We start from the raw sequence: 19,388 nt of genomic DNA on the forward strand, positions 1-19,388 counted from the left end.
TAAACTATCTGGAGCACAAACACAAGATCTAAAGATGGGAAAATCCTGGTGTAAAAACGTACTTTCGCCAGAGGGATGACTTAACCTTATTTGTCATATTGTAAAACGAAATACGAAAGAACCGGCCCAATAACAGAAGCATACTTTTCACATCATCGCCCCTCATTGGCCTGTTGCTGATATTCAGTCTTTTATGTCGTTCGATAACACCAGTCACCGCTTAAGACGAGGACACCTGTAAAATTGGAACAATTCATCGTTGTGCACGCCAACTGTGCAGAGCACATACTAAAATAGAATGACATGATTGACGGTACACAATATTAAACACAACAAACCTGAACTAACAAATGTGATGTTGTCGCGAACGCATTACTCAGAAATAAATTTCTTATTTGCATTCTCATCTTTAGCAATGCCCGGCGCCGCCAATCAAAACAAGCTAATCAAAAGAACAGCAGGGGTGCAATCGAAGACGCATTAATGACGGTCAATCAGTGAGACACTTAGAGCTGTTAAGCATTTTCACTTCTTGTTTAATTATAATGTCTATCGAAAAGACAACACAATCACTCTTTTTTGCGATTTAAATGTTCTTTTATCAGGTCGTTACTGCCCATTATAATTTTCAATTGACTGAGTCTAACACCTAGGACTGAATGTGGAAAGGTGAAGATCAATTTTAATATGCACTGTACTCTTTCGTGATCGAAAGTCACATTGTTTCGGACATCTCTGTACTTAACACCTGCGAGGGGAAATAAAACAGAATACAAGAGTATACGAGGACCACCATCGTGATAACACCTTCAAAATCCAAGTATGGATTGTTCTGTAGAGTTTTCCCCTTGTGATATCTCGATTTTTTTCGTGAGGCTAACGAAAAAGACTGTAGAATAATCTCAGATTTGAAATTACTATATAAACACAAAGTGATATCACCAACCCTAGCAAAAATATACAGCCACCCAACGTCCCAGAAATAAAAAAGTGAATTTTGATTCATTTTCTTTGTTTGTAAAATAATTTATTTCAACAAAACATTGAGACATTAATATACTTTTACAGTTTGCTAGAACACATTTTAAATTCAGTCCTGTATATATACGCAAAAATCAAATTTTTCGTTGCGAGTCCATTCCAACTTTATGAATTAGATTAATATTAATTCTTAATAAGATTCTTAATTAATAACAACTAATTCTGCGCGTCATTTCCAACTTTACTCCTGACTGACACTGACCGTCGTTTGAAGCCGCTGTTAAAATAATAAGAAATGGGCTGTAATAAATTATTGATCAAGTCCAATTACTTTGAGACAATAAATAGTCTAATCATAGAACGCATGTACTGCTGTTTTAAAAACACTTTTAGCTCGTTCCTACTTAACTAATACACATGTAGTAATTATTTAACGCGTACCTAGGTATTGTTCCTTGGCTCTGGGTTCTCAACAACAAAAATATTTTCTTTAATATGTTTTTCATTTTTATTTGAAGCGGTAACAATTAAGGAATGACTGTTTCCGATTTATTATTATAATCATAATACCGGTTTATCATTTACTTTAAACGTTGAAGTAATTAATTTAGTTTTAGATAATTGTCATGTCATTTACAGGACGCAAGACAGAACCACACCCCAGACAGGTCACCAGGTCATTACAAGCCGGGAGCTTGTTAGTGGTCTTATTTTCCCATTTAATCTTTTTTGGTGATGATCACCACTCAGTACTACTGTAATACTTAGATTTTTTCACTAGGTGGTGATGATGTACAGGTTTTGAACACTGCTCTCTGCATTTTACATGTTTAATCTCGGCAACACCGGGACGTTTCCTTTGCATTTGCCTCGTTGCTTTCTAATTTAGTCCGCATTAGTGAGTGTAGAATCCAAAAACACAACACCTTCAAAGTGATTAATGTTTGTTAAAGCATGGAACCGAAGTAGTGGAATAGCGTTTAGAAGGGGCACTGGCCTTTTCACAATATAGTCAGAAAGTGCTCGTCATCCGTATTTTTTCTCACCAGTGTGACAACTTTCTCAGTATGGTTTGCCCTGACATAAAACAAAAATCACAATCACCGCCAAAAGCAAAGACTGACCGGCCAGTTTTTCATCAGATTTCTGGAGAACAGTACAGGAGAATTATCACAATTCATGACTAATGCTTAAGGCTGTTAGCACAGCAACATAAATGTACAAGTTATTTTCTTAAGGTTAGGAATTGAGTCAGGGTTTGTGTTAATAAACTCAGATTTACCCATTTACAAATAATATCTTTGGTGGCACCTTGACTGTGGCTGACCTGCTTTGGTCAGCCAATACAATCCAAGCTATTAAGTAGGCAGTTCTCTTTTTTTATTTTTGGAGGGTGGGGTGACTTGAGCTGTAAACGACTATTGGTGTCTTTATTTATGAGGTAAACCAAACCCAAGTCCCCCCGTCCAGCCTGAAGTACTGGTTGCCTGTGGGTGCATCAGCTACCACTCACTCTCCTCAGTTCCCATGTCATCTCCCGCCCTGTTTAAGTGCAGTTCCCTGGGGAGCAGACGACCTCACCACGCCTGACTGACCTCCCTGCGGGAGAGAGCTGACACACTAGGTCTCTCTCCGAGCATCCCTGACTTTTCCCTCATTTACAAAACCTGAGGTGAAAAGGGCATATATGAAGGACAAAGTAATATGTGGTTACAGACATTTCCATTAAGCATTACATTTGCATTCATTTAATGTAAATTAAGAATACATTTAGATGATCACATAACTGACTTTATACAGAGCCCTATATATGTTACTTCTTAGTAGATTTCTTAGGTGTGAAGAAAGGTGGTCAAGTAAATAAAAGGCATTGGTTTAGGAGCAAGTGTAATCAGTGTAAGAAGGGGTATTGTGCAATTATAGGAATTTAGGGTGATTGTTGGGGGGAGTAAATATATAGGTTCTGATAAGTGTGGGTTCCTGTAGGAGTCGTTTGTAATTGCTATAAATGGGTTGTTTTCTGTTATGTGATGCTAGATTTATTTTAATGTAATGTTTATTTCTACTGTTTATGTTTTTGTAAATCTACAGTATGTATGTGTGTGAAACACCTGCTTGGATGCAAAAGATTTTGTTGCTAAATCAAAAAATAAAGTTTCATTGTACGTAGGAAGGAAACTGGATGATGTTTGTGTGGTTTTTTTTTTGGCAGAGGACTCCTGTCTATTTCAATTGAACAGTGAGTGCAAAGATAGTTTTATTTCATTGAGTATGCACAGCTGTTATGTCTTGTGCATGTACAGTATCCAGTATATGCTTGGATTGTATTGGCTGTACAATTAACAGAAAAGTCAAATACAATATGCGTAGGGTTAAATCGACATGTCGTGAACAGGGTTGGATTTAGAAATGTTTGGCCAAGGTTTTTATAAAAATATCCCAAGTCGAGTACAGTGGTCAGGTTTGTTATGCTTTGTAGCCAAATGATCTCCATGTGGATAACATTTGAAGTGCATAACCTGTTCAACGCCTTTCTTTTCATGAACAATCAAGTAGAAGATGTGGGGCTTTCATATTGAACTTGCACTTAAAAATTCAGTACTAATCGAGAAAAACCCAACTAAACGACTTTCTGGGTTTGAATTTCAAAGGAGTCACGTACATGGAAGAAAAATTCGTGAAACTGAAAGTCCTCCCCCCCCTCCTCCCCTGTCCGGCTTTTTCTTTGTTGTCATTGGTGAACAAGCGAAAGGGGGGTGGAGGGAGCGACTGGGATTTGAAAGATTTACAGGCGGGGGCTCAGATCACATCTGCTCCCGCCGACTGCGAGCCGATTAAATTACTCCAGCCCTCACACATGAGGTTTCTGCTACAGAAAAGAAACGAGTCAGTGTCGCCCGGCGGTCGCGTTGAGCACAGTCCTCTCACTGCGCTATCTGGAAACAGAAGACAGCCCTTGACCGTGTGGCAAACGAAAACTTCAGTGAAACTTTTTTTGCCTACTAATTAAGCAGGACAGATAAAAGGTTCGTGTGTGTAATACATTTTTGAGGACTATGAATTATCCTCGTATTGCATAAAATTATTATGCGGAGTTAATAATTGCATTAAAGTGATGCATTAATTTAATCTTTGAAGCTTGGATTGGACAGGTGGTGCGTTGTTTTAAAACGCGTTAAGTATTTCACATTAGTGACAGGGTGCAAAGTGATGTTTTTTTTTTCTTCAGATGTCCCTTGCTGACTGCGCTTATCCCCTCTGATCTCCAAAAGGCAGGTCGGGGCTGGAGTTTTCTCACGGGGTGTTAGTGGAGGGTGCTGGACTGCTCCGCGAAGCAGGATGCCCGCTGCGGTCAGGGAAATGGTGAACGACGGACCTCGTCTTTTTGGACTAAAGACGCCTTGCATTGCCATTGAAAGCAGCTTCCCGTCTTTCGCACCGTGTCCTTCCCGAGAAAGTCATCGTACGTTTTACCACACCAAAAGAGTCGGGAATTACCTCATTGGCAGAAAACTTGGAGAAGGCTCTTTCGCTAAAGTAAGAGAAGGGCTGCATGTGATGACCGGGGAGACGGTATGTTTTCACCTCTTTATTTTCTATCACTTTTGCTTGAGATTCTGTTGAAACAGTCTGTTGACATTTTCTCAGAAATCATACAGTAAAGAAGCACTGTTCATTTCTGTTCTTAATTTAAAATTGTTTAGTTACATTTGCTTTTGTACGATTTTATACGAAATCAACCAGTGTAGTTCCTAAACCAAAATAAGACAGTGTACAGTAGTCCATATACAGTGTGAGGGTATCACCTTCGAAACCAGCATTAAAAGGGAAAACGTTTGTATATTGGAAAAAAAGAGTGAACCGCCCCACAAAGTGCTCCACTAGTACGTGTCTTCCAAAATGCACGTGTCATCGTTGTATTGCATGTACTGTATATGTATTTCGTACCTAGCGGTTAATATAGTAGCCCTGAATACTGTTACACCATGTTTACTTTACTGTTAGTATTTTTGAGTGAGCGATTCGGTTCTTAAGTTTTGGAATTAATATCGATAGCGCCCAACTCCATTAGGACAGGGAATATTTAATGTTGCATACACTAAAGGTCTTTTTGTATGACCAGCGAATGCTCATAATTGAATTTTGATGTTATCTGGTCAAGAGCACGTCGGCGGTGCTTCAGCTGAAATATCAGATACCGGTGGTATTTTAGGGTGGTGTTTCTCATCTTCAGGTTTGAAGTGATAACAGGAAACGTCCGCAAAGTTCCAGGTCAATCACTGCTCAAATGTTATTAGATAATACTTGCATCAATGGGGCTTACTGAGGTGTCTGAATTAAGAAGAGATTACCCCAGAGAGGGTATACCTAGAAACTTAATGAATGTCGTGTTAATGAACATATTAAGTAAATAGCAGCAAATCTGTAGCATTATTTGAAATACCTGGGACTTACATATAGGAATTAAATGTAATTTGGATTTGCTTGAGAACTCCCTACAGATATAGCTTTCTGTTTGTGGCGTTATGAATACGTTTATAAAAAATGAATGTTAGTTTCCGAAACGTATGTTCAGCAGCTAAATTGGTTTTGGTGATTAAAATTGAATGCTTGTAAATATAGCACTGGTTTACACGTGAAATCTGTTCGTACTTTTTTCGTTAGGTAAACCACCGCTGTTTTCGTTTAAGGCCATCTAATGGTCTCCGCATACTTCTGGCGAGTGCATATGAGGAGAAAATTAATTTGTCATCCAGTTATTCACCGCATAAATGCTCAGGCTCTCATTCATAAAGGACTTTAGTGCCCGTCTGTTCCCTTGTTTGCAATTACTGTAAGTTCTGAATGGCTTTGTTTGTGTTTGTGAGAGGCACGGCACAGTTACATCTGAGAAAACAACTGCCATTGTCTGGGTGGCCTGGAATCGCTATTCAAACTACTACCATAGCACAGCTACAGTACATAAAACGTACATTGCATTTTTAGTTTTTTTAGTTTTTTAGTTTTTAGGGCAACTCACTCCTTCATCCTCTGTCTCACTTTCGAACTCCCTGTTCCCTCTTCTGCGGTGCCTTTCCTTCTAAACAAAAGATTCATCGCATCTCTTGATGACTTCAAGGAGAGCAACGCAGGTTATGTGTTCCTAAACCGTGTTTGGACGATTATAAACTGAATGGATCTTTTAATGATACTGATCTAAAATACCTACACCAAATAAACAAAAAACTTGTATTTGCTCAACTATCTCCACGTTTAAAACACAAAACTAATGAAAATACAAAGGATTAGGGCTACCCTGGACAACTTTTCCTGTGTTTGGGGAAGCCAGCAGGATTTAGACTAATAATGTGTATCCTAGATAACACAATAAACCTTTTAACAGCCCACTTCTTTTCTGGGCCTGAAATGCAGAATCTCAATGTGCTGGGAAGGGCCAGTAGCAGAACACATGCTGTTTTTCATGTAAACAGTTCAGTCACATTATAATCAGCTGCTCTGCTCGGTTCCTAAATTGTTGTCTCTTGTTTTAGCAATGCGATCCATTAACGGGTCGTAACCTGTCAGTTGCATATAACCTCTTTTTGTGGGGGCAATGAAGAGACTACAGGGAATAAGGGGGTGACTCTTTAAGTGGTTTGCGAGAACCATTCAAGTGGTCCAATTAAAATGCATAAGTTTGGTTAGGTAATTAAGAGCATGGGTGGAATGCTGAAGCTCTTGACGTAGTTAGACAGCATCTCCTTACTCCTAACAAGTACTCCTTACTACCTTTGTGGAGTAAAAACTGCACAAAGATAAAATGCATTAGTGCAGCACTCAGTAGTAAAAGGCAAGAGTTCTGCTTGCTGTTTTCTGTTCTGCAGGACACTTTTGCCTTATTCAAATAAAGTAACAAACGTTCTAAGCAGCTACAAACAACCCTTTCTGCTCTGTCAGTTGCAATTCTCAGATTTGTTCAGGAGGCATGTATTTTTTTAATTTAATGGAACATAGCACAATTGTTCTCCAGAATAGGTGGCAACACGTACTATGTAAGGCCAATTGTTTTTTCTCATGTTAATTGAGCAATTAAGCGACAGTTAATATTGTGAATGTGCAGGGAATCAGGGGCCTACAGAAATAAAATCCTCACTATTGATTGCATTGGGTTTTAGCACTCTCACACTAGCTCTTACGAAATTAACTTAAGCTAGGCTGGGAGCTTAGGTACCAGACAGAGCAAATTGAAATGCCAGTCTTCAATCTGCCTCAATAATCCTGTTTGATTTGATTGCTTTAAATGGGAAAGATAACTGTTAAGATGCCTTTGTCATTTCATTAAAAAAAAAACAAGAACTGGTGACAGATACATTCCCCTCTTGAAGAATGTGGAGTGGAGAATGATAGAGAATGCAGTGAGTGATAAACATTAGCTCTATTGCTTTGAATTAGTAGGCACTGCTGGAATTGTCAGTTTCACTGGGATTCTTTGCGTATTTGGAGAAATAAACCAGACTTTCAAGTTTTTGCATTTATGGCAGTTCAAATCAGACTCTCAAAGTAGGTAAAATGAATGCCCCTGTGGTGTTTTACCTTGCTGCATAAACTATTGCTTATAATCAGCTGGGAAATGGTTAATGCAGTGTTCAAACCCGAGGCCGAAGTTTGATGGACATGTCAGTTTCTCCACGTTTTTTCTTTTTTGCTTTTGTGAAACAAATCTGGATTTGTTTATATAGGTCCGGGTGGTACTGCTATTTAGTTCTATCTTGGTGGCCTGTCTGGGTGGAGTTTGCATGTTTTGTGTAATCTTTTTCTGCTGTGGTTTCCTTTCACCTGCCAAAAACGTGCAAGGTGGGTTTGATTATTCCCTCCTACAGTTTAATTTCCCTTCATTAGTAAGGGGTCACCCCTTCTCATTGCTCTGGCCTGTCAAGACTGGCTCTTATAGGTGTGAGTTACTTGCAAGACATTGTTAGCACATAAAAAGACTGTGTTGGAGAGGCTGTTTCAGCTTGCCAGATGGCATGGTGGCATTGCTACCTTGCAGTGCTGGGGCCCTGGGTTCAATTCTGGACCAGGTATGCTGTCTGTGTGGAGTTTGTAATGCTCTCCACGTGTTTGCGTGGGTTTCCTGCAGGGGCTTCAGTTTCCATTCACAGTCCGAAAACATCTTGAAAGGTTAATTGACTTCTGGGATAATTAGCCCTGATGTGAGTGTATTTGTTGTGTTTACCCTGCAATGGACTGGCATCGCATCCAAGGTGTACCCAGCCTTGTGCCTGTTGAGCCAGGATAAGGTCTAGATCCCCAGCAACCTTGAATTAGATGGAGCTTTTAGAAAACAGATGGATGTTTTAGTTTGTCCTTCCAGGTCTATTACTATGAACACGCAAGTTCGGAATTCCAGCATGGAATTTTCCTTTGTTTAGGTGTGTAATTATGCTTTCATAAATTTTAGAGGCTTATTAAAACTCATTTTACGAACTACTTTTATAACACTTTACAGAAATCTCCACTGGCTGTGTCGCATGCAACACAGACAACAGCTCACAACAGATGGATATGTTGCACGTACAGAACATGCACCACTTGCAAATATGCCTCTGTACTGTAATTAGATACTGTTCCTAATCCCCTGAGCCTATTAAAGTGCGCAGAAACATTTCAACACGCATTTGTGACTGTTTCCACCAGTCACACCTGTTTTTTAAGGCCAGACTGAGACTCGTGTGCCCTCCTCTCAGGTGGCGGTGAAAGTGATCGACAAGCGGAAGGCCAAAAAGGATTCCTACGTGACGAAAAACCTGAGGCGGGAGGGTCAGATCCAGCAGATGATCCGCCACCCCAACATCACCCAGCTGCTGGACATTTTAGAGACGGAGAACAGCTACTACCTGGTGATGGAGCTGTGCCGAGGGGGCAACCTGATGGACCGCATCTATGAAAAGAAGAAGCTAGAGGAGAGGGAGGCGCAGAAATACGTCAGGCAGCTGGTCACGGCTGTGGAGCACCTGCACCGGGCCGGGGTGGTGCACAGGTAACTCTCACTGAATGTTTTGGGGTGCCCTCATCCGTGCCTCGGTCTTCTTTGGGTTACATTTGTGCATATTTATGTGGCTGTTTTCTCTGGAGCCAAACATCCCTCAGAAATATGGATGGCCATGTCTAATACATAAAACTCCAGGAGAGAGAACTATATTTATTCTTCTTCACTTGAACCCCTAGAGTGGCATAAGCTTTTGAATCCCCGAACAAATAACTCTTCTTTCCCGATATAATACATACACTGTTGGTCTGGTGGCAGTGTAGTGTGTCCCTGTTTTAGTGAGAAAGCTGTGCAGCTAAGGAAAGAGTGAGCTCTCTAATGTATCTTCTCACATCATAAACATATTGCCTTTTCTAAACACTGAGTCACAATTAATTATCAGTTATCAACTGCCTTTCCTATGATTTTTTCAGGGTATTTTTACACTTGCACAAGCTTTCAAAAAAGAACACACAGGGCTGCCAGCACACATAGACAAGTTCTTCATCGTTGTCGTGACATTATAGAGAAAACTGGTATCTATTCAGGAATGCCAGGATATTGCTGAATCCAGGGATTACAGAGAAGAACAAACAGTTTGGCTCTTTTCCTTGGTATTGTAGTTTTAATCTATCAAACACTGATACATCAAAGTTATATATTAACGCATGGAAGTAGCATAAAGCAATAAAGCAGTCCTGACCCATGTGATAAATTACAGGTCACAAAGCCTGCAGATAATATTTAAGAAAGGTAACTATGATTCTCATGGCCAATGATACAATTCCTGATCCTGAAGGCACAGTCCGACCCTTGTAAATTCTTGTGACGTGAGACAATGTTTCCTTTGTCTGATACATGAAAACAGTTCATGCATTCCACACAACTTAATTTAGGACACTGTGTCTGTTATATCTTGTGTATCATTCGACTGCCTTTTTGCGTCTAATACAGTGCATTATTTTTGATTCTGGTATTTATAATGGATGGTTCATCATGGTGTTTGACTATAGTTGTTCCTAAACGTTTAAGTCTTCAGAATTGAAAAGGGGTTCAGAATGATAATAGCATATAAACCTAACTTCTCCTCGAACTATTTCAAACTGAAAAAATAAATTAAATCAAACTAAAAACATTTTTCCCTTAAATGTTAACAGTATCTCTCTAGACTTTTAGAAAACCTCAGATTGAAAGACTTTGAAATAAGTATTACACTTATGCACGGGATACATAATTGTGGTGCTAGATTTGTAAATTCTTATAAACAATTCCTTGACACAATCAAGAGAGTCCAATACAGTAGGGGCTCAGTGTTTTGCTAAAAGAATATGCATGCTTTCAATTGAAACTTATGCTTCAATCATTTAACAATAGATGTGTGTGTTTCTTTCACAGAGACCTGAAGATAGAGAACCTTCTACTGGATGAAGATGACAACATAAAGCTTATAGGTAATACATGAAACCAAATTAAAATATACCTCTTAAAAATGAACCCTACTTGAAGTATTTCAGAATTTCTTTTATGCAATGTACATCGCTTTGATTTGATTTGATTAATCTGTTTCGAATTACAATCTATGTTTTAATGTGAAAGAAACATAGTACCATATGCAGAAGCAGCCAACTTTATAAATCTCTTTAAAATTCAAAAACAATGCCTCTTCTTCTCTTTCAAAGCCATTCAGTGGTGAAACCCCAAATAACTTGTAAATGGATATTAGCATGGGATAAGAAAATAACTTTCATCAAAAAAGGTATTGGTAGTTTTCCAGGGAGGAAACATCTGTCTGAAGTTCTCAGTCAAAAAAGATTTAATTATGTGGCCAGGTTTAATTAGGAATACATTAACTAGTTCAAACTTAACAAGTTCTCGCCCGAGTGTGAAGTATTTGGAACATCAGTACTATGTTATAGGAGGTTTATTTAACAGCAAGTGTTACATGTGGAGAATTGGGTCATTGTTAGGCACTGCTAAATACTGCAGCGATAAAATAATGGTTTTAATATGCATGGAAAACTTAACAATTAAGAGAAGCCATGGTAATACAAATAAATCAGTGCTGAATTGTCTTTTCTTTCCCAGATTTTGGCCTGAGTAATTGCGCTTGGATGCTGGGTTATTCTGACCCCTTCAGTACTCAGTGTGGCAGCCCTGCGTATGCAGCACCCGAGCTCCTGTCCAAAAAGAGATACGGCCCCAAAGTGGACGTCTGGTCCATGTAAGTGATTTTTCCAGTATGCTCAGCCAGTTACAGAGAGGCTTGGAGATCTCCACTCCACTCTTAAACAGCAAAATCGTAATTCTACCTTAAGAAGTGACCTTTCTACAAATATGTTAATGTTCTGTATAGCTAAATTCATTATTTGCTGTCATAACCATGCTAAATAACTTACCTACTCAACATACTGTACCTGGAGTTTGATGAGCAGGTACAAGCAACAGTGCACCTATGAACAGTGCAACTAGATTGCAACATTCTGAAAATGTATTTATTCTACACTTATGAAGAGGTGGCAGCATCTAAAGCAAAGCACAGGCGATTACAATTTTTAATGTATATAAATGTAGCAGAAGATCTTCACCTTTGGATAAGGTGTGACAGACACACCTTAAATATATATGGGCAGATTGCATTTCCAGCTGCCAAGGGTTTCCCAGAAATGACTCTCAAGCGAAAACATTTCACAAGAACAATTAACGGTCAGTTGTAAACAAGTGAAACCACCATATATAAAAGAAAGGTTATATTTGTCTCTTTGGTGGCCTCAAGTGACAGCTCCTGGTCATTACACCCTGTACACTCAACCTGGACCATTCAACATAGTTATAAATGACAGAAGGCCATTCAGTCCATCATTTGGTTGCTAGTAGCTAATTAATCCAAGGATCTCAACCAGCTGTTTCCAGAAAAATATCACAGGCAACACAGCCCACACCACCTGTACTGCAGCCCTTTTAATGTCTGGTAGGTTAAAGGGGTCACTGTGTCCCAAAGATCAGGAACAGAGGCTTTCTTTAGTCTTGAACAGAGAAGACTGCAAGGGGCCTCATCCAAGTATTCAAAATCCTTCAAGACCTTGATCAAGTCAACCCACTGTACTTCTTCAGGATGAACAGTGCAACACAGACTAGAGGGCACAAGTAGAAACTATGTGGAAGTGAGTTTAATACAGAGAATATGAGGCATGTATTTAATCAGAGGGTCATAGGAGTCTGGAACAAGTTATCCAGCCACATTGGTACCCTGGTTTCTTTTAAGAAGCAGCTGGATGAAACCCTTGGATCAGTTAGCAGTTAACTACAGAACTTTACAAGCTAAATGGGCCGAATTACTTCTTCCCCTGTGTCACTGTTCTAATGTTCTTAGCAAACTGGTCTAACCAATTGCACCCCAACCTCATTGGCGCTCAGAAATCGTGCATCTCTGGCTGGGGAATCCCAATCACAGCCAGCACTTCATGTCAATTGATCATAAACGCAGGTAAAAGACATAAACCTGGCAAATGAAAATCCCAGCACTTGGTTTCAAGTGGAGTTGGCTGTAGGATGAAAAGTTTTACTTAGTGCTTTTAAAAAGGGAAATAATGTGGTTCTCCTTTCTTTCCATGTTGAATTTCCCAGAGGTGTGAACATGTACGCCATGCTAACAGGAAACCTGCCCTTCACTGTGGAGCCCTTCAGTCTCAGAGCCCTGCACCAGAGGATGGTGGACAAGGACATGAACCCTCTGCCTCCACAGCTCTCCATAGGTAATTTCCACTCATGACAGTAGCTCCTGTTGACAATCCCGGGGACATTTTGGAATCCCTAATTGTTTTGCACACTCTTATGACTGAACTTTAATTATTAGCTAGTTTTTACTAATCTCTATACACTTTGTATAAAGTGCTCTTGCAGTGGTTGTTGTCACAGCACTGTGAAGGCTATAAAAGATTTAGGTAATTAATTCCTTCCTTTTTTATTATTGCTGCATCTCTGCTGTGAAACATTGTGAAAACTGTTATTTGCTAATGCCGTATTGAAAAAGAAAACAATCCACAACCTTGACTATTAGAATGTAGTAGTCACTGGTCTTTGCACATTTTTCAATAAATCTCTCTGGCTAGAGAAAAGCCCCCTGCTCACAATTCTGAAGTCGCACAAGGACTACACAGAAGTGAAGCGCCCAAGTTTCGATGTGGAGTTTTAGCAAGTTACTGTACATTTGGAGAACATGCCTAGAGTTGGTTTCATTTATACATTTTGGATATTCAGGAAAATAAAGTTCATATGTGAGGGTTGAATGTTTTCTCACATGGTAAGTTAGGAGATTCTAAGAAAAGGGTTCTTTTGAAACAAAACCTAAATTTGTTTGTGTTAGGCACTGGAATTTAGTAGTTAGAAACTGTTGTTAACTGCATGACTGAATTAGAAAGAAAATGCCTTTTTTAGTTCAAAACAAAATACAGGAAGTTTATCTTTTGTTTGCATCTAACAAGTGCCCAGATAACACTACAAATGCATTTAAAAGCTTCATTCTGTTGATGCCAGCTTTACTGTGAAGCCTGTTTTCAACCATATGAGGGACAAAAATATTTTTGGCAACTAAGATTGTGTGTCTGAGTTTTTCTGCTAATTTCCCTAGCTTTGATAGATTAAGGAACAAATTCAAAGCATTCTTGTTTGGAACTGCTAGATGGAACATTTCAAGGGCATCTGCTACAGAGCAAAACCCTTTAAAAGCAAAAAAAACATTTATTTTCCAAATCTAAAACTAAAAGTTTTTTAATTTGCTGCAGTTAAGAACCTAAAAATACAAATATTGGCCTATTGGCCCTTCCACTGTTTAAATAAATTATCAGACCAAGAACTGTTTCTAAAAGTTCATCATACCAGTTTGACTTTGGTTTCCATATTTTTTACTTTTTGGTTTTACCATACTAGCATTACGCTTTATTACACTAGAATGTAATAGTCATTGGTCTTGGCAGACTTTTCAATGAATCTCTCTGGCTAGAGAAAAGCCCCCTGCTCACAATTCTGAAACAATTTGTACTTAATATACAAACTAATCCAGGTCCACATGTCAAGTTTGAACATTTTACAGTTCCTTTCATTACTTGAAGATTTCTGTGAGATCCCCCTCCACCATCCTTTTTCCTGGCTAGAGAGACTGAAGGCTATAATAATATACTTTACTGTTTTTCCACCAGTAGGAAAAAAAGACCACAATGAGTTGTATGATTTCCCATTAATCTTTCAGCATGCTAACGCAGGGCCTCTGGAAGGTGGTTCAAATGTTTGTTTTTGGCTTTGTAACACCAGGAAGATGCTTTTACCTTTGCAATGAATGTGCAGTGAACTGCAACGTCAGGGAAAAGCCCTTAGGTCCTCTATTGTGTCCTTAAGTGACTTGGCCTAGTCTGTTTGAGTGCGGCGCTGCCACAGCAGGTGAGCTGCAAAAGTAACAGTACAAAAAAAGAAAATGTTTAAAAACAGCCATAAATAAAGGCATATATTTAGGTTAGTATCACGGTGAAAAGTTGAGAGAAAAAATGTTTTGGCTGTTGAGCCTTTTTCTCCTAAAGAGTTTTTCTTTTTCGTTCTACTTCTTTCTCACGCACACCTGAAGAAGGTGTAACATCTTTCTGCTTTTCAGCGTGGAAATGAGCTTTTCTTGTTCCTCTGCAGCTGACGCAGCTCCCTACTCAAACCTCTTTAAAGAATTATTATTGGGCAGCCATTGCAGAGTAGTCAGGCTGGGGCTGCTACTCTGTGGTGACACCCGCCTCTGAAAGCCTAAGACATGAAAACAAGTTATCTGACTTATCCAAGCCGTTTTCAGAGAAAATGAGGACATATTCTGTTGTTCACTGATTATACTTTTGTACATTACTAAAGGAGCGTGTCTTCTGAACCACTGCTTTCTATAAATATAACAACATAGTCACCTATTGAAGTTCATAGCTTTGCCTGAAAATTATTCTGGGCACAGAGAGAAAAAAGCTCAATAGGCTGAAATAAGCCTTTTCTTGATCTTGCGGTTTTCCTGACTCTTAACTCTGCTTTCCACTCTGCGATCTGTCTACAGCTGCAGTCAACATGTTAAGAAGCCTGCTGGAGCCAGACCCAGTGAAGAGGCCAAATATTCATCAAGTCATGATGGACCCATGGCTCAGAAGTGGAAGCCCTCCACACGGAGCAGCGTGTCTGAATAGGTACGGCAGGGTGAACTCATGCATGTTTAGAAACTGAAACCGCTCGATTCTAATCAAAGAACTTTGGCATAAAGGTGACATTAAATATTAAAAAATCAAAATAAGATCATTTTCTGCGTTTAACTACTCCATTTCCTCCCCTGTTGTCTCAGCCACAACGATTTACAGATCACAAATCTTGAGAAGAAATCGAAACATCAACACATTTTTAAGTGGCTTTTCATTGGAGCAATGAATGACAAAAATAGGCCAAGTCCATTGTGTCAGGGGACTGCTGTGAAAAGTACCCTGTCTCTTTAATTAGCTTTACCAAAGGATCTTAGAAGAAGAGTAAAACTTGTTTGCGGCTGGAAGGCTTCTCTGTAAGTCATGAAACTGGTTTTACTGCGCAGTTGAGCCTCATTACTCTAAATTGTTTTCATTAAATTCTCTGCTTAGAAAAAAGGATTTGAGTGCGAGACATAAGCCATTATTACTTTAAAGCACAGCATTGTGAAAAAAACATTGTGTGACATTTCGACTTTGAAAACATAAGTTTCCTTCTTGAACTAAACATGTCGACCGTATTACAGGTCAGAGTGAGAATGTCTAGTCAGTTCAGTCTGCAAACCAGACATGTGTTTACTATTGCTGCACAGTAGCTAGCTACAGGAAGCACCTTAAATTAATTTTCCCTTAAATGTTCCATAACTTTAAGGTCTATGACAGATCAGCCGAGTGCAATGTAGTTAATGTTTTACTGAGAGGAAATCTCACTGTATATAATGCTTAAGTTGTTCAATGGTAGATTTTATGCAATCAGGCCCACTTTGTTTAGTTTTGATGTCTTGATGGTGCAGTTCAGATCGCTGTTAGGGCATTTTAGTTATCTGTAACAGTAGGGACAGTAACATTTCCTAGTTGCAGAGAATATGAGGAGAGACATTATCACTTTTTCAATCAAATTAACTGGAACACTAATCACCTCGGTACATCTGTGCTTAAAATTTAGAACCAATGACTGGTTTAACCCCTTAACTGCCATTCAAGGAGATGTAACCCAGATACATACAGCCTCCATTGAAAATACCAATATTCCTTGATCAGGAACATTACTCATTCAAATGGCAGATTCAGCTCTATATACAATTATGTGCACAACACATCACTGGAGAGGGCTGGGTGGGCACGATTTACATGTACATGTTGTACCAGTACACCAAGTTGATTATAAACTGGGGACACATGAATGGGATGATATAAAATATAAAATTTGGTAATTCTGTTTTCTTGTTCAAGCACCCAAACAGAAAAGCAAACAAGCAGTAGTAGTTATAGGAATGAAGGTGCACAGTGCTGGTCTTGCGATCTAATGGTGACGCTCCTGTCTTTTTTGAGTAGGATACACATGAAGGAGATCAACCACAGTGTGCTGCAGCACATGACGGAAAGGCTGGGGTACAAGCACAGCGATGTCCTCAGTGTTGTGCTTACAAACCGCGCCTGTCACACCCTCGCGGTCTACTTCCTCCTGGACAAGAAGATGAGGAGGTTCACCAGGGTCTTCCAAGTAAGTGTCAACACAAGATCTTATCTGCTTTACATTGCGTTAGAATTGTCCTTAACCTTAAACATGGCATATGGTGCTCAGACCTAACTAATTCGTCCTCATTGCAGTTAACTAATTGTGGGGTGGCAATCTCAGAAAGACTGATAATCCACACAAATCTTTTTAAGAGAAAAAATCAAATAGAAGCAGGGAATAACTTTTGTTATTTGGTTTTTGTAGGAGGAGCAGCAGGTTGTAGAAAAAGAAAAGAAAACAGATGTCTTTCAGACCCACTGGATGAAAAAAATGGAGAAAATTACCATCTTGCCAAAACAGACTCCACGTTATCTGCTTCAGAACAAGGGCCTGCTGAAGGACAAAAAATCACAGAACAACGTTCTGGACAGAGGTGAGATCCAGTATTAAGAGTGGCTTCCCAAGTTACAAATCACATGTAAAACCTGTTGATATTAGACCAATGGGTAGACTGGCTTGTTGTGACAGTTTATTTATCACAGTTGTCAATGTAAATGATTTCAAAGTGAGAGTCCCTGCAGGTAAACCCTTCAAAAGGTGCTGACGTCTGAAGAAGGCCTGTGTGGACAGATCGGTTCTCCTTTGTTTTCTTTATAGAAGAAGGCAGTTATATATCACTATCCGTTGTGTTGCATCTAAAGGCACATCTACAACATAAGCATTCTATACACAGTGCAGCAGCTTCACATTTCTGGAATAGATTGATGCTCAGATTTCACCTTAGACACTTAAATGCTGATTTACTTGTATGAAAACATTTTTTTCTAAATCTTATATGTATTTATACTTGTGGGGGATGAGTACACTTACAATTCAGTTGTGACGATCTGTCACCTGACAGCTGATGACCTTGGCTGCTGTTTCCTCACCTCCTTCACATGCAGCAGAAATTCCCTGAGCAATCTCTGACCCACAGCTCTGTTGCGCAGGATAGAGCAAGCCCTGAAGAACCCAGTCACCCAATTAGAAATTGTATTGATTGATTTAGCAGCAAATCTCTTAAGTCATCCTTAAATTCAATCTGTCAAATCAATCTCTCATGGTGTTATAAGCGGAGAGAAAATTATAAATTCCAGTTGTACTATGTCGGCTTCAAACAAACTGTTAAAAGCGTACATTTGGAACACTTGAGTCATTCTAATCTCACAAGCTTGTATCTTGTCCTTGAGACGATAAGCGATTATCGTCTCACCCTGTGGTGGACTCTTGGCGTGAGATGATGTCAAAGGGGCACGCAAATGAGAAGTTATGTAACCAAAGATCTAAACCACTTATGCAAACTTTTTTAGGAATATATTCAAAACCTCTAACAATATTTGGAGAAACACTGCGGTGAGAGAAAAGCCTCCAGGCAGGGCGCAGTACAGATGGAAACCTCACAAAATGGTGGGCCATTTGAACAAGAACAGCTGCTACTGGGGGAGGGGAGGCAGGAAATAGAAAACGTGACTTTACAAGGTTCTGCTATGTTCAACACAGTGGTTTGTCTCTTTTCTAGGCCTTATCCGCACTGCTCCCAATGGGAGCGAAGCAAGGTTCGGCCCTGGTGGAAGTGTGGTTTCCTCTTCCTTGGAATACCTGGAGATACAGTCTCTTTTTCCTCACACTCCCCAACCCATCAGACGCTTCGAACCCCAGCCAGAGGGCAGCTTTATCGCAGCCAGGGAAGGCCTGGACCCAAGTGCGCCAGCCTGTACCGGTAATTCCTGGGAGCCTGCCATCAGAGAACTGGACCAATTCCCGCCAGCACCCTGGCAGAAAGGGACACATCCCGCTTTCTCACACAGAGGTCACCCTTGCATTCTGCACCCTCCTGCCTTCCAGCCCGACAGCCCTTACTTGAAGAAAGCCACTATTCCCTGCCCTCCAGCTCTCCCAACGCCCGAGAGCAAGACGTGCCCTTCTAGATCAGACTGGAGCTCGTCAGACACCTCGACTGCTCCCAGCAGCAGGAGTGGAGAGTGCCACGACAGCCCCAAGAGTCGAGGAAGGTTCCCCACGATGGGCATTGGCCAGATGCTAAAGAAGAGGAACCACAACTTCAGTGTGAGGTCCAATCCTCCTCTGGGACTGAACCCTGCAGCGCCCTTACCCTCATACCACATGCAGACACTGATCTGTGCCTCAGGGGCCCTCAAAACATTGTTCTGACAGTGGCTGGAAAACACCTGTCGTTACTTATCCAGCCCCTTTCTACTAAACTGGAAAGATTAGCTGACAATCCCAAATGCTGTGATTTTTTAACTGTATTAGAAAACGGTTATGGTTATTTCTGGAAATTTTCCAATTTCCGGGCTTGGAAAAAGTTCTACACAAAACGCAGTCACGTCAGTCCTCTTAAAGCCAGCAATAAAAATATCTTTCGTTTATGTTTAAAAAAAACACCTCTACAATTTGGAATTTTGAAATGAATGCTTTAAATGAGTGCTGTACAGATTATAAGAACTTTCAATATATATCATTGCTAAATTAACATGTTTGTCATTCTAAAATATGCACCTACAATCCGCCCGTCAATAATTTTGTGTGAAAAGAACCTTTTTTTAAAATAAAACAGTTTTTCATTTTTTTATTTGTGATTCTTAATTTACTACATTTCTTAATTGCTTTTCTTAGTGCACTGTCCTCACAGAAG

General features: G+C 39.8%; 1 protein-coding gene across 3 annotated transcripts; it reads left to right on the top strand.

Annotated features, from left to right (window-relative positions):
* The first annotated feature begins 3,803 nt into the window (after positions 1 to 3,803).
* Positions 3,804 to 19,302, top strand: hunk (hormonally up-regulated Neu-associated kinase). Of its 3 annotated transcripts, none has more exons than XM_015341820.2 (10): positions 3,804 to 4,007; positions 4,211 to 4,554; positions 8,709 to 9,001; positions 10,385 to 10,440; positions 11,075 to 11,210; positions 12,614 to 12,741; positions 15,063 to 15,189; positions 16,570 to 16,738; positions 16,958 to 17,126; positions 18,252 to 19,302. In XM_015341820.2, exons 2-10 carry the CDS (start codon positions 4,321 to 4,323, stop codon positions 18,902 to 18,904), a joined length of 1,965 nt encoding a protein of 654 aa, XP_015197306.1. In that variant the 5' UTR covers positions 3,804 to 4,007; positions 4,211 to 4,320; the 3' UTR covers positions 18,905 to 19,302. The 3 variants fall into 3 exon arrangements, with proteins under 3 accessions (XP_015197306.1, XP_015197308.1, XP_015197307.1); XM_015341822.2 differs by having other exon boundaries at positions 4,254 to 4,554; XM_015341821.1 differs by lacking the exon at positions 3,804 to 4,007 and having other exon boundaries at positions 4,018 to 4,554.
* The last annotated feature ends 86 nt before the right edge of the window (positions 19,303 to 19,388 follow it).

This window comes from Lepisosteus oculatus, chromosome 5 (assembly GCF_040954835.1).
Source record: "Lepisosteus oculatus isolate fLepOcu1 chromosome 5, fLepOcu1.hap2, whole genome shotgun sequence".
NCBI classification, from domain to species: Eukaryota; Metazoa; Chordata; class Actinopteri; order Semionotiformes; family Lepisosteidae; genus Lepisosteus; species Lepisosteus oculatus.

Bases quoted from the DNA above. Each gene is read 5' to 3' on its own strand.
- hunk (XM_015341820.2), top strand. From the start codon at position 4,321: ATGCCCGCTGCGGTCAGGGAAATGGTGAACGACGGACCTCGTCTTTTT. The intron at 11,211-12,613 runs GTAAGTGATTTT...TGAATTTCCCAG, and splicing joins AAAGTGGACGTCTGGTCCAT to AGGTGTGAACATGTACGCCA. The intron at 15,190-16,569 runs GTACGGCAGGGT...TTTTTTGAGTAG, and splicing joins GGAGCAGCGTGTCTGAATAG to GATACACATGAAGGAGATCA.